Here is a 15,050-nt window from a genome sequence, read left to right on the forward strand (position 1 = left end):
TACGCATGATCATGCAGACTGAAGATGAAGAGATGTCATGTTAGGGCTTTTGAGTCAGAGCATGCAGTCAGCTTTAGATATTTCCTGGAACCAGTAGGATTCTGAGGACACTATTCTACAGTGTCTCACAGGGCCCCAGTTTGAGCAGCATTTGCAAACAAAAGTCCATTGTGAGGCAACATTAAGTCTGAAAGGATTTCCCTTCCCACACTAGCTGGTATGTTGTGGCCCTCTGGGGCTTGTAACCTTCAAGTGGGGGTAGAACTCAGCTTCTGATCCAAAGGCACAGGCCCCCTAGCAACAGAGCTAGAATAAAGGTCTTACCATCTTTACGCAAGCCTGACTCTCCATCCAGGAGAAGACAACTGTGACATGTGCTAGATTGGACATTACAAGTTATCACCACTCCACCAGAGCATGGTAAGTGCATTCTCCATGGCATGATCTATGTTGTTGCTTTAAAAAAAAAAAAAAAAAAAAAGTTGAAGTTGACGAACCCAGGATTGAACTTACCCTAAATGTGTCCATTTGACTCAGAAGAGGGGGGAGGTAGGAAAGGGAATTTCTTGCAAAAACAACAGCATTCCAAAAGATTAAAAACCCTCAAGTTCTCAGATGGGCAACCCTCCCACATACTCCCCCAATTCAGAATCTTGGATTTCTCTTCAATCATACATTGTAATGCTTCAGAACCTTGCCACTTGGGTAACGTACATGCCAGAGGCTCTGCTAGTCCTTTCTGGTTGCCCTTTTCCCACAAAGGTTACAAACACTGCCTTAGGATAAGAGATTTTAAATCTTTATTAAGAGTCCACAAAACATTTCTCAGCTGGATCAATGAAACACTACAAGAGAAGGTTTGATAGATAAAACTTAGAATTTAAAAATGGAATGGGAACATTTCTAGTGGTATAAGGCTTTTGGAAAAAGGTACTATATTTTACAAAACTAATTCTAGGTCAACTGGTTTAAGCATCTCTTTAAGAGCAGGGTAGGCCATGAATGCATGCAAACCTGATTTTCAGGAATTCCAAGTACCAACAACGCCAAAAGAAATCAATGCTTCTTTATACCTTGGGGCGGGGCGGGGCAGGGCAGGGCAGGGCAGCCGATACAGTGCCTTTAAATTGCCAAATTAAGTTAAGGAAGCTTTCTTCTGCTCTATTCCTTGCAATTGCCCAATACTTCAGAGGTCTTTGTTCTTAAAGGTGAAGTGTTCAGTACTTTAAAATGGGTCAGACCATCTCATTCCAGCTGTAATCTCACTGAGATTTTGGTACAGTTTTTCTAACTCCTCAATTTCATTAATTCTCTTGGGCACAAAGAGATTATCTTCCACCAGCCCTGATCAAAAGCTAAACACAGGATGCAGCATTGATCTGTTCGCACTGGACTGATAACCGATCCGTTCAGTTTAAAGAACAAGCTCCTAAGGCTATGTCTACATCATGAGCTAGGGGTGTGATTCCTGAGCTCTAAGGCAAGTATAGATAACTGTGTAACTGCAAAAACAACAAAGAGTCTGGTGGCACCTTAAAGACTAACAGATTTATTTGGGCATAAGCTTTCGTGAGTAAAAACCTCACTTCTTCGGATGCATGTGTAACTGCAGTCGTGCGGGCAGCAGCAGCGTGGCTTAGCTGTGCTAAGTACAAACACTCCTGAAATGAGAAAATATGTACTCAGTCCAGCTAAGCTGTGCCACCGCTGTGACTGAAAATGCTATCACGACTACACCAATAGGTTACACCACCATTTATACTTGTGCTAGCTCTCCTTGAGCTACTGCAGGTATGAGTCTGTGAGCTGGGCAAATCACACCCTTAGTTCATAGCATAGACGTAGCCTCACACTCATACAGGTAGGAGTTCAAATCAGATTTTACTGTTGTACTGGTCTGCATTTCATATTTGGGGAAAGGATATGCCAGGAGAAAGTCATGCTCCTACTTGTGGCCTTTTTTGCAAAATTTAGCCCTTTCCACCTTCCTCTTCCTCCCTCGGGGAAAAAAAGTTAAAATATCCACTTTAGGCTCCAAATTCAAGTTTGTTAAAAAAGCAAGGTTTTACAGACATTAGGGCAAAGGAAATGTTTCCATGTTTTGGCTGTTTATAAAAAATCCAATTAAAACTTTTGTTTGGATTTAAACATTCCCAATGCAGAGTTTGCAACCCAAAACACCTCACCTATGTGCTAGTGTGAGAATGGATAGTGAAACTGACTAGAAACAGAAGTGAAACTAAATGGCTGTTTCTTCACCCATTTTGAATTTAATTATCAGAACTTTTAAAAAAAATAGCTAAGATGTTTAAAAAAAAGAGTCCTGAACTTGTTACGTGTAAGCTGACAGTCCCCTTCATTCATTATACATGCATGGCATCTTTTCCCCAGGATCCCAGACAAATATCATTTTCAATCCATCTCTGCGAGGTATTTTGGGGAAGGATCCTCATCACATCCATCTTCAGTAATGACCCCAAGCCAAAGTCACGCAGTAGCTCTTCTGTGATGAGCTGACAGCTAGCTATGTTAGGCAGGATTATAGGGAATACCATGAAAGCATCATGTACACTTAGGCCGTGGCTACACTCAGAACTCCAAAGCGCTGCTGCGGGAGCGCTCCCTCGGCAGCGTTTTGAAGTGCGAGTGTGGTCGCGGTGCCAGAGCTGGGGAGAGAGCTCTCCCAGCGCTGCAGGTACTCCACCTCCACGAGGGGATTAGTTTTTTCACATCCCTGAGCGAGAAAGTTGCAGCGCTGTAAAGCGTCAGTGTAGCCATAGCCTTAGGAGTCCTATGTTCTTATATTATGGCTTTGAGCTTTGTTGTACGGCTGAATCTGCAGAATGTCGTATGGCCCCTTAGAATGCTGGTAGTTAGGTGGGTGCTACACAAATGGCTGATGTGACATATTGTATTGTCAAGTTCATCAGGTCATACACATGCGACTTCCCATCAGCCTTCGGAGCTAATTGTGTGTCCAGAAAGGAGAGCCATAGTACAGCTCCACAACCACACACACACACACACCTCCCCAAACATGAAGTCTGCTTTCACATTCAGGACACACAATGAAGCACATAGAGAGGCTGTCAGGGCTGACAAACCAGTTACATGCCTTTTCTTTGTGCGGACTTCAGCACCCAAGTTAGGTCATCTTGCTATGAACAACCTTTTTACCACCACCACCAATTCCTCCCAGGGGCAACTCTGCCAATTTTAATGAAGACTCTTGTGCTATTTGGTATTTTTCTTGACGCTGCAGGAATCTTTTAGTTAGATGACAGAGGGGTAGCCGTGTTAGTCTGCATCAGCAAAAACAAGGAGTGGTCATTGGGGCACCTTAGAGACTAACATTTATTTGGGCATAAGCTTTCATGGGCTAAAACCCACTTCATCAGTTTTAGCCCATGAAAGCTTCTGCCCAAATAAATAAATAAGAATCTTATTAAATGAAAGGCAAGAGCCTCATCTAAGCCTCTTGGTGGAGGAAAGTTTGAGGAAAAACAAAGTCAAACCCTAAAAGGCTCAAAAATCAGGAGCCACAGAGAATCCAGAGTGCATTTGTTTTCAAAATCTCGTGATTTTTAAGATAATCTCATAGTTTTCTGGGGCCTGACCCGTGATTTTTGACTGTTTGCACCCGGCAATACTATTAATTCTTAGCTTCAAAAAAGCACAACTCCTGCCTGCTTCATTCAAATATTTAACAGGCTCCAACACTAAAGTTCAGGGTAGGAATGTTCCTGTCTAGAAGAGTTTAAATCTTGCTTGTACGTTCATTGAGGCAGGATCCATGTGTCTGCCTCATGAGCACACAGCACATTGTGACAGACACTTACAAATAAGACCACTAGCTCTCGTCCATTGTACTTCACCGTTTTCTTAAAGGCTGAAAGTTGCTGCAGGGTAAGGTCCAACAGAAAAAGAGACAGTAGGTAGAATGACCATTATGCTAGAATGATGCCCCTGCAGCTTACAATAGCAAGTACAAAGCACTCAATGTTACACAATTTAAAAAGATATATTCCAGTGTTATAAAGAATACTCCCATTATTCCCACACAGCACCTCTCATATATAGTGCACAGCATTTTATTACAGGTTCAAAATGCCCTAAAACTCCACTCCCTGTGGGAACTAATGGGATTCAAGCAAGCATTCTCCTGGGGTGTGTTTTAGGGCGAGCACACAAGCATGTTTAGACTGGGAGCAAAGTGATGAGCCAAGCTATATATAGCAGAATATTGAGATTACAACATAGTAGCAAATGCTATAAATGAGATTGGCATTCCATTGCCTAACAGTTTCCACTGTAACCTTCAGAACAGATAGTTGTATGTGACCTGCTGCAAGCAGGTCTAAAACCTCCAAGATCCAGTTGTTTTCTAACTTGTCATTTTGGGTCAGATAGCCTTTTCAATGCAACTTGGACTCACTGAAGCACTCTGTTTTAGGAATGTGGTTTTAGCGTTCCTAACACTCTTAATCAGTAAGTCAGATATGGTCAGACATAAGGGTTAGCTATGTAGTAATTTTAGTTTTCCTAACTGGCTTTACTCAGCTCCCTCATTTATAAAGAGAGACAGACAATTTAAAATTGTCTACACCATATAAATAAGTAGCAGAGGACATAAGAAATGGTAAACAACTCTTTCCTATTTTTTCCCTTTCAATACAAATATAGGTCAAGAATTTGTCAAGCTGTTTTTGACATACCTTACAAAATGCCTGTTGCCAATTTGCTAAGAAAGGACAGCAAGCTGTCTTTGGTAGGGTTATTTGCACAGACAAAGTTGCATATTGGGCTAAATACCAGCTGTTTGTGTGTTAGAACTGCAGTGGTTAAAGATGACATTTTATAGAGAATATATTAAACAGATTGAAATGAACTCTGGTACCTGGGGGTAATTACTTCCATTTTATTCCATGTGCACTTGGAACACTGCCATAACAATATCACAAAATCAACCAGATCTTGCCTGGCTGGAGCTCTTCAGTATGTACATTCTGCATTCCCCACTAGAAATGGGACTGAAGCACTTTAGGGCATTACGGCAGGGCTTCTGCATGACTGCAGTAAGTAAGGCAGAACAGCTCCTGAAATCAAGTTTTTCTTTATAGCCAAGAAAATGGAGCTTACTGTTGAAATATGGTCTTCCTGAGTTTTCTGGCTTAGCCCATGGGTTTGATGCCAGAGCAGAGCGCTGGGTCTTAGAAAAGCCAGCCGTCAGGAGCAACTTTGTTTCTGTGCAAGAGGCATCCTTCCACCTTCTCTCGACTTCCAGACTTAACAGAGCATCAGTTTGTGACCTTCTTGGAACCAGTCAGTCAACCAACCTTCATGGGAGGGAGCAAAGGATAGTGATGGTAGCTTCTATGCAAGTAGATGCCCAGCTAGCCCACCCCAACACAGGCCAGGATTTCTATCAAAAGCACAAGGAACAGTACACATCTTTGCACCAGCACAGGTCCCTTACAGACTTGAGAGTTAAGCCATCTATTTCCATCTAGCCTGGTGAGTCACAGCCAAGTTGCAATGCTTGCAGGATCCCCAATACCTTGGGCTAGGTTTTCCCTGCTGAGTGGGAGTAGAGAGGGTTTAATATTTTCCCACAGCATGTTAAGTGGAGAGGGAAACAAAGATCCCATGTGGACTGATGTATAGCCAAGGCTAATTGCAAAGAAAGACGCCCATTCTCCGACGGTGAAAGGACAAGGTGACGGACATGTATGAGCACCCTCTATTATGCATAATTTTCTCATAGCCATCCTGAAACAGCCTTTCCGCCCCCCCCCCCCCCCCCCATGACTTATTCATTACTCTAATGTGACTGGATATTCCCCTACAGCAGTAACTGCTGATGTGCCGCTTTAGTTACATGAAGTGGGTGAAGAGTCTTGGGCAACAAGGATTGTTATCCTGTTAGAGCAGAGAACTTCACACCCTCCTTTGCTGGAACATTATACATCACAGTAGTTTTGGTGCAATTGTTGTAAGAGACACATGGGAGCTAGTCATTACTTCCTCAGTAGGAGCACTCTTCCCCAATACAAGTTAGGCAAGGCTGGGAACAAGACGACTGACTGGCTTAGTTTCCACTTTCCTACCCACAAATAAGCTTGATTTTAAGTCTAAAGCATGTGATCAGTTTGATTTTCTGTAGTGTAGCCTCTTTAGGGCTTATGGGGGGGGGGGGTCGTCGTCGTCTATTCTATTGGAAAATGTATGTGTGACACTTAGTAAAGGCTTGTGTTTAATCTGTTTTATTACCTTTGCAGACTGATTTTTCCTGCCATTTAGAAATCTGCATTTTTATTGCAGAGGAGTTTGAGGAGCAGGTAGTGAAACAGTAACCTTATAGCATGCAGGGTTGTCACATTTACACTGAAAGTACAATTATAGTGGCTGGATTTGAAGAGTAACCCATTCTATATCAACTACCTTCCAACAGCAGCAATAGATTGTCAGTCTTATGCTGAAAAGTAGTGCATCTCTGGGGCCATACTAGAAACAGGACATTTTGGTCCCTCCTCCTATGCCTAAACACCTGTTGGTAATTTAAAAGCAAGTACTTGCCAGAACTGCATTTAAGAGATTACAAATAATCCCTTTTCCTTTCCATCTACAGACCCTTTCAATTGAGGTTCTCTGGTTTAGGTGCTTGCTCTGCAAATTTTCACCATAGCAGCATGTTAGGAGCTTTATTCCCTGCAATTGTTTCAGCTCCTTAAAGTATCATAGCTCTTGCTGGAGAAAGCCTAATTTGGATCTTGGCAGGTATCCAAAAACAAATTTTTATAGTTTTAAGTCTTTGTGTTACTAGTTTAGAATCTTACAGGTTTTTGGCACTTGTTTAAAAGCAGAATTCTTCTTTGCATCTCCCTTCCCCCATGAACTACATTAGTTACCTACATTTCATCTGATATTTATGCCAATAGTAAATTAACAGGAACTGTCCCAACCAATGCACAGTATGATTATAGCAACTAACTATAGTTTGTTTTCAAGCCTTCTTTCCTTCCTCCCACTGCTTAAGCAAGGTCACAAGCCATGACATCCTACAAGCAGCAATGGTCAATCAATCAATATACCATATGAACCAGGGGTCCCACTCTAAAGCCTTTCTTCACACAAGTAATCCTGATGAAGTCAGTATTATTGCTCTCCTGAGCTAGCCAAGTCACATATGGAACAGGTCTGAGGGGACAGCTACAGAAGACCTCTTTATATCGTAGTAGTGCATTTCCTTCTATGGGATATCTGATTTTCTTTTAAAAAAATTTAGTTTTAGGATTCAGTGTTTGTGATGGCTTTCACTAAAAAGTGAGATCAAGTTTGTTCACGACCCTAGATTTGGTCTAGTAACAGCTGATAGCAAGACTGCTATACTTCCGTATCTGTTAAAAGGACACTAGCTTAAACTAAAAAGGAATGTAAGAATTATTAGCTTTCATTTAGGATCAATAACTGACAGATTGTTCTCCTGATAGGAAACCCTTTGGTTGTGTAGGAGAAGCTGAGCCTCCATCTGCAGTAGTATGAAGTGTAACACATGCTTCTAGAAGAGTGTATCCAAGTTAACATCTGTTCTAATAGTTTCCTCTTCATGTTCATTAGAGGACAGGTCTCATGGGAGTATATAGGAAATATTTATGTAGAGTTCCCGATGAACAACTGAAGAAATAGGCTTTTTTTTTTTTTTTTTTTTTTTTAAAAAGCCTATGGCATTTTCCTGTAGGTGGGATATACAAGTTAGAGCAGCAGTTGCACAACAGCAGAGTGCTAGAATAGATTAAGTGGGTGGGGAGGAGGGGACATGGGGAAGAAAGACCTATAGTACTCTTACCAGTGAGGTTGTGAATTTGAGCTTGCCTATACCATTAGCCATCTTAAATGGCCCTTTAGCAGAAGTGCTGCTATTGATGGTTTGAATGCTTAAAGCCAACTGCCTTCAGCCTTCCCACATATGGCTGGCAGTTGCACATGCAGGTGTAGGGTCTTCCTACTCCAACATGCTCCTGGTTTGAAGGAGGCAGTGGTGTGTATTGTGTTCTGTTCTTGAATACTAGAGAGTGTGTAGAAGTGATGGGGAGGCAGAGCTCCAAGATGCACTGAATGACTTGTAGCAGAGGATGTTCTGCTAGTTCTTTTGGTAGCTTCCAGTAGTTGAGTTTCTCCTTCACTTAGTTCTGCTTAGTTTACATGGGAAAGACCCATGAAAGACTGCATCACAGTATTAAGCTAGGCTGCCTCTTACAGTACAACTGAAGTACAGTAAAGGACACAAGTCTAGGCTGGGCACTTCTTGAAGCCTGTGACTAAGTTTGTTCCCAAGATGAGAATGGACAAACAAATGCATCTAAAATTTGTATAGCAGAAAGACCAGAGGAATAAGAAGTTTAGGGCACTGTGTTCATAACATAAAAGTTAGTGTCACATGGGGCTTGCAAGACACTCTGCAAGGGGTGGAAGAATTGTCAGATACTTGTATTTTCCTCATTCACCCCTCAGCACATCTACAGTAGGAAGGTACAGTATTCTTAGTCCAAAGTGCTCTGGACCTACTATAGTGCAGGCAATGTAGAGGGGAGGGCAGTGATCAAATGCCTAGTCTAGCTTTGACGGTTGCTAGTTTGGTACCATCACTGTTGGTAGATACAACTCCCCCACCAAAAAATATCAAGACTACAACCACTGTGTACACCAGTTTTACATTTATAATTGGACTTTTATAATATTCATGATTAGCACAAAGTTCATAACCATAAATTATACATTGTTATCTAATTTCAGTACATAAAACGTTAATGATATATGTATTTGAAGAGTGGCACAAAGTAATACAGCCCTGTTGGCATTCTCAAAGAAAAGAGTGTGCGGTGGATGCGCCATTTATACTACTACAGCACAGCAAAATCAAGAGTTGCCGAACCCTGTCAGATCAGATGACACTGCCTCTAGTTGCCAGTCAGGGTCAGGAATTCGAGTCAGCCCAACATGGTGGAGCAGAAAACCTTGACTCCAGCATCAGAGTTAATAAAGGTGCAAAACCAGGATTATATTCCTCTCCACTACCTCAAGTATTTCAGCAATATATCCCCTCCCTGATCCTGACACTGCACTCTGAATCACTGTTACCTTAGCATATGCTCATAGTACTTTGGCAGCCCACACACACACACACACACATTCCTGCTGCGTTCAACTTGGCATACATATAGCTGAGATTTCCTTTTGTACCATTTAATGTCAATGAGTAACATGCTCTCCCCTCTTGTTAAACAAAAAAAGCATCTGGGAAGTTTGCTCGCTCTCTGGTATGATCAGATTTAATTACTGGAAGAGAATAAGTCTCAAACCTACTCCATAAGTACAGAACAGGCTCAATCTGCCCCCCACCCTCCCAAATAACTTTCTGCAAAAAATTTCCCCAATATTCCTCCAACAATTTGCAGAGTACTTTAAGAAATATTTGAAAGCCCATTCTCCTTTTTGCATACAATGTTGCAAATAAAATGGGGGTAGTCAGATTTAAGCAAACTTCTAACAGTCCACCAGTAAGAAGATGCTGAACTCAATTCTGAACATCCATGCTACCTACTTAGTAGCTTCAGCTACAGTACTTTAAAGCTTTAACGACTTGGTGCCAGGTGATTCCCCAGCACAACCACTGCCGGCAATGGGTTTGCAGCAAGGAATATGCACTCCCTCTTCCCCCTGGCCTCAAGCAGTTATTGCTATATTCTGAGTTTTAGATAAATAGTGCCTCAACTTCAGTCAAGAGTCTTGCAACATAATTAACAAAAGCTGCCTTTGAGGTTGAAATGTAACCGGACAATAGCAATAAATAATGGTAACAGGTATCCTCTGGAAATCTCCTCACTGAGTGGGACAGCAAGTATTCAACCAACCGAGGGGTCATCTGTGCCTTTAGGACCATTGTAAACTTCTCCAAGAAGTTAGCGGGACAGGAAGGGAGGAAAAAACAAAAAAACAAAACAAAAAACAGACTGTAGATCTGTCAAAGCTAGTTACATATTGAAACCATAAACAGGCGGCTGGGTGAATCCTGGAGCTGTGTATCCATACTGGAAGTTGGCCTGGGGAGGTACTGCACTGGGGCCTGCTGTTAACATTAGCTGCTGGCCTGGAAAGGGAAGAAGGAATTTGTTTAAACAAAGCTTTGCAAATGCCTGAAATAAAGTGATGAGGTGGTGTTAGCCATTCTAAATGCTGGCAGTTTATCTAGCTGGTTAACAAGCATGTTTGTATTTTAATATAAACGATGGGAGAACCTAAACTACACCTTTCAGTCCACCTCCTTCACGGAGGAGAGAGGATACAATGATGTGAACAAAACAGGCTATCTAGCTTTTGCTGCCGGACAGATTTAAGAGCAATTCACAGTATTGAGAGCTGGGTGAAGTTTTGACTAAAAACTCAAGCCCAACCCCCCCCCAAAAAACCTTAATGACACCAAAACATTTCATGAATATGTCCATTTGTTCATTTAGAAAAAGCCTACAAGAATTCCAAAAAAACCCAAAAGTGTTTTGTTTCAACATTTCAGAAGGAAATGTTTAAAAATGGAAAAACCAAAAGTTTCAAAATTTGCTTTTTAAAATAAAATTAAAATGTTTATTCTGATTTTGAGCATTTTTAAAGCATCTTCTTTTGGGTCAAAGTGTTAGACCTGAAAAGAGTTTTGGGTTTTTGAAATTGCCAATGTAATGAAAAATCCACCATCTGCCCACCTCTGACAGGACAAGGTGAGATAGAAAGTGTGGGTGAAAAAAAAAAAAAAAAAAGTAGTATTCATTGAGCTTGAGACAGCTACATAGCCTCCCAATAAAACAGATTAATATTGATTCCTTGAAACAATTGATATGGTTAGGATTCATGCATGGTCAACATTTTGACCAAAGCAATTCAAGCTATTGAATTTTCAGCAGCTTGTGTACATGTAATAAATCTACAGATTGCAAATGCATCTTATGAACACCAATAGCACACATGCCTCATGCAGACAATCAACTCAGGGATAACCTTTCCATTGGAGAGTGGACCACAGAGTCATGTATTTCTCTGCCTCAGAGCTGCTACAAGATGTGCTAGTGAGCAGCATCTGCCTGGTCACAAAATCTATGAAGCAGCCTTCTGCAGAGTCCATTGTGAAAGAGACCTTCCATTTACCTGCTCAACACAAGGTCTTTCTAGGACAGGTCATTAAAAAAAAAATAAAAATAAGAATCCACTCACTGATTGATTTGTTAAGTGGAAAGGCAGACTTCCAATCTTTGAAAGGTAGCAAGGTATCAGACAGGAAGTACAAGGAGGAATGGGTTTCTTCTGGAAATCCAGAAGAGACTCTGGTAACCCAAAAGCTCCTTCTCCCTTCCCCCACCACTGAAAGACTTGGGATTTAGGATTTGTCTAAGCGAGTGGTACGGTAAAGGAGGAATAAGCCAAGTTGGATTGTTTCAGCTAGAGACTGCTACTCATTCAAATGTTAAATTTTAAAGTGTTGCACAAAACTTTCAAGCATATTAATAAGTATAACCAGTTATACTTATCCGGGATAAGAGCCCCAAGTAGTGATCACTAGCTGGGAGAAGACAAACTGCTCCACTGACTAGAGGTGGAGGATATCCATACTATAGTCAGTCACTTTCCTGTGGCCTATTTAAAGCCCAACATGGTGAGCCCTAACTGATAATCTTATCTTGCTAGAAATAAATAAAAAAAATACACCAAGTCTTTCACCTACCAAATACTATTGGAGTGGGTTCAGCTACTTGTTCCTCTTCTTTCCTTAGGCTTTCAGAAGCATCAAGTTTATCCACCTATGTTATAAAGTGAACAGGAGAAGTGTATGAAGGCCTTGCCTAAGAGTCATGTCCTCTTGATGGTATGTCTCATACCAAATGCTTCAAGTATTTAAGTGTTGCCCTTGCAAGTCTGATTTTGAAGCCATAGAACATACTTGTGTGTTCCAAGTTGTCCAAAACCCAAAAGGAGAGGGGAGACTAATTCTGAAATAAGCATCAATTTTTGCTTAGCTGGATACAAAGAGATCCACTACCTGAAATACAAGTGTAATACTTGCACTTGCTCTCCATCCATTGGAAACATCATGTCCTGCAACACAAGCTGCCAATTTCCATTTCAGAGCTTCAGGGTCAAGTCTGCATGAAGAACTGTTTGGCAGACAGCTACTACCTAACCACATCTTCAATAAGAAATTCTGAAAACACATGCCTACAGTATGTTTGACTCTGGAAACCATACATACCAGACAGCATGAAACATGGTTTGACTAATAATCAATGTAAAGTGAATAGATCTAAAACAGCAAATAGTAAGCTCTGTTCACTCGTACTGGCACACCAGATAAGGTCAGCTTTTAGTAATAGGCTACAGAGCCAGTACTATAGGTATATTGCTTTAAAATATTTTCACTTTAATTTAGAGGTAGTAAGAGTTTATTTTCTACTAGATAGTAATGCAAGCTCTTGGGACTTCAACGGGAAGACAATTTGAGGAGGTCCTATAGGGGGAATTGGCTGAAGCTAAGGGTATAGCTCAAATTATTTATTTTTGCTCTATACACACCTAGTTTAGTCTGATATCTTAGGCCTGGTCTACACTTGGGGACATGGGGGGGGGGGGGGGGGGAGGGGAGGGAGGGAAAGACTGCCACTGCTCCCCCGTCGACTCCACTTCCGCCTCTTGCTGCAGTGGAGTATAGGAGGAGTCGATGGCAGAGCGATCAGGGATCGATTTATCACGTCTACACTAGATGTGATAAATCGGTCCCTGATAGATCGATCACTACCCGCCGATCTGGTGGGTAGTGTAGACGCACCCTTAGACAGCCACTACTTATCACCACAATACAACTGCTAGCACTAAAATTCCTAGCTATGAATTAAATGGCCTGGTCAGTTAGCACCCATGCCCCCCCCAAATTTGATACCTACTGAAGTATCACACCTTCAAAGTTTCCAACTCTCTGGACTGAAAAAGGACCTTTGTTAAATAAGATAGAGGCTTACAACTTTAGTAAAGTCCATAGCGTAACTAACATCTATCCAAAAATAGGGGATACTACTCCCTCTAGAGGGAAGCAGCAACAGTGTTCAGCCCACATGACAGGAAGTACAGAACATATCAAATTTAAGTAAAGGAAGCCCATTTTCAAATTCCACAGACTAAATTAGTTTCACTGCACATCAGACTCATCATGCATATTTCACTTTAGGAAAAAAAATTATAGTATTTAGTAGATAATTGTCACCTGTAAATCCAGCCAGCAGTTTAAAGTTAGTATCTAAGCCTCATTTTTTATTTGAGAAATCCACTGCCCCACTCTTTTATATGCAAGTGGCTTAGACTTAGATTTATTTGAAGCTACTGTATTGTGCTGAAATTCTGAAGATTCTACATACAAGATCAGTCCAAAGCAGTTTCTGAGCATGCAGACAAGAGTGTCTGCTGGGAAGCTTTATCTTGCCAAGTCAGGGGCCATCACTTCTCCAAAGATGTCATACTACTTTGTACGTAAGCTGCTAGACTTGTTTACAGGTAGACTGTGGGTAAGACAGAACACTTGGGAATATCAGTTATCTAGAGATTTCCTCCCTCTTCACAACTGATCCTGCGACCTTGTGGTTTACCATGCTGCAAGGTTCTGATAATGGGCTATCTGCTACAAAAAAAAAAAAGAATAAGTAGTACATCAGACAGGAGTTAAGGATGATGGACTCAAGGCAAAAAATGCAGTTATTTCTTTTTTGAATCATTAGCCCAAATGCTTGTTAACCGTGTTCTTCAGTGAATAGTTTTCCCCAGCTGAAAGTGAGCTAAGTCTGGCTGGATTCTCAAGTTGCGTGTAAGAAGCTGTCTTTCTACAGCATTAGAAGTTAATAGGAAACAGAGTTAGACAAAAAGCTAGATTATGCTGCTCTTCTGGCGGAAGCTACAGCTAGGTTCTAGTAACAGAATCCTAGGAGATATATATTAAGGGACACAAATGAACACAAAGTTTAAAATCAGAGACTGTCACCTTATTAAACAGCCCATCAACCTGCAAGAAAGTTCAGAAGGGAATACTTATCAAGTGACTATTCAAAAAACAAATCTGAAGCAAAAAACCATATCTAAACATTGGGACAATAAAGGCAAGAGTATTTAGTGCTAAGAAAATCATTTGGTCACTATTTTACAGTGCACAAGTTATGTCTAATCATGTACATTACAGCTTACTTAGACTTGCAGACACCCAATTATTTTGGCAGATTACTTGGTAATTAAACAGCATATACAGATTTACCATATATAACCTGCTATGGTTTAAGACATGCCATTTACATGATAAATGCAACTCCTCCACCAGTACATAGTATTTGCCATGTACTTAAATCATGAATTTCTATGCGTGGACAGTATTTGCATATTTGTGCACTGTAAAGTAAATCGTTACCCATGTTAAGGAGGTAGAAAAGTGACTTCCACCTTGTTGTGACTGATCTGGAGGCATGCATCTCCTCTGCATCTACAGGAAAGTAGCACTTTTCTTCTAGCTTTACATTTGTGATAAGTCAGTTTTGTTTGATGCTGTGGGATTTAGCAGCTCCAGATTCGCAGACAGATGGTTAAAACGACTATGGGCAAGATCCCCCCACAGCTTGTGTAAGTCAGCATAGCTCTATTGAAGTGGTGCAACTATGAGTTACATCAGCTGAGGATCTTACCCTCAGGAGATGACACGAATGCAACTTCAGGCTTTAACAGTAGCTCCTTCCCCCTCCTGACATTGGTCACACAAACATGACCTGAACTACTGAATGTCTCAGTAAATACGGATGCTACAATTTCAGCAAAACGCAGAAAGCTTAAAAGATTAGCAATGAAACACTTAAAATAGGAATCCACTGTGTATATATTAGCCTGACAAAGGTTCTGTAGTCCCATAGGTCTACAACTATGGAGTCTATGCATATGTATTCCCATAGCTGCTGATGTGGGAGGGCTTCAGAAGGCTAGCTGCT

At 41.2% G+C, this 15,050-nt stretch overlaps 1 protein-coding gene across 5 annotated transcripts in view; it reads right to left on the reverse strand.

The window, feature by feature from the left end:
* Positions 1–4,898: 4,898 nt before the first annotated feature.
* The window catches only part of CLTCL1 (clathrin heavy chain like 1), a 59,289-nt gene continuing 49,137 nt past the window's right edge, over positions 4,899–15,050 (reverse strand). For 2 of the 5 annotated variants that reach the window (XM_024105692.3, XM_024105691.3), the window contains exons 31-33: positions 14,066–14,086; positions 11,768–11,843; positions 8,696–10,147 (exon numbers count right to left, since the gene is read on the reverse strand). In XM_024105692.3, coding sequence (XP_023961460.1) covers positions 10,032–10,147; positions 11,768–11,843; positions 14,066–14,086 — 213 coding nt within the window. In that variant the 3' untranslated portion in view covers positions 8,696–10,031. Of the gene's footprint in view, positions 5,337–8,695; positions 10,148–11,767; positions 11,844–14,065; positions 14,087–15,050 lie in introns of those variants that run through there. The other 3 variants (XM_008168780.4, XM_065568371.1, XM_065568372.1) reach the window with 2 other exon arrangements.

Source organism: Chrysemys picta, chromosome 15 (assembly GCF_011386835.1).
Source record: "Chrysemys picta bellii isolate R12L10 chromosome 15, ASM1138683v2, whole genome shotgun sequence".
Lineage (NCBI taxonomy): Eukaryota > Metazoa > Chordata > Testudines > Emydidae > Chrysemys > Chrysemys picta.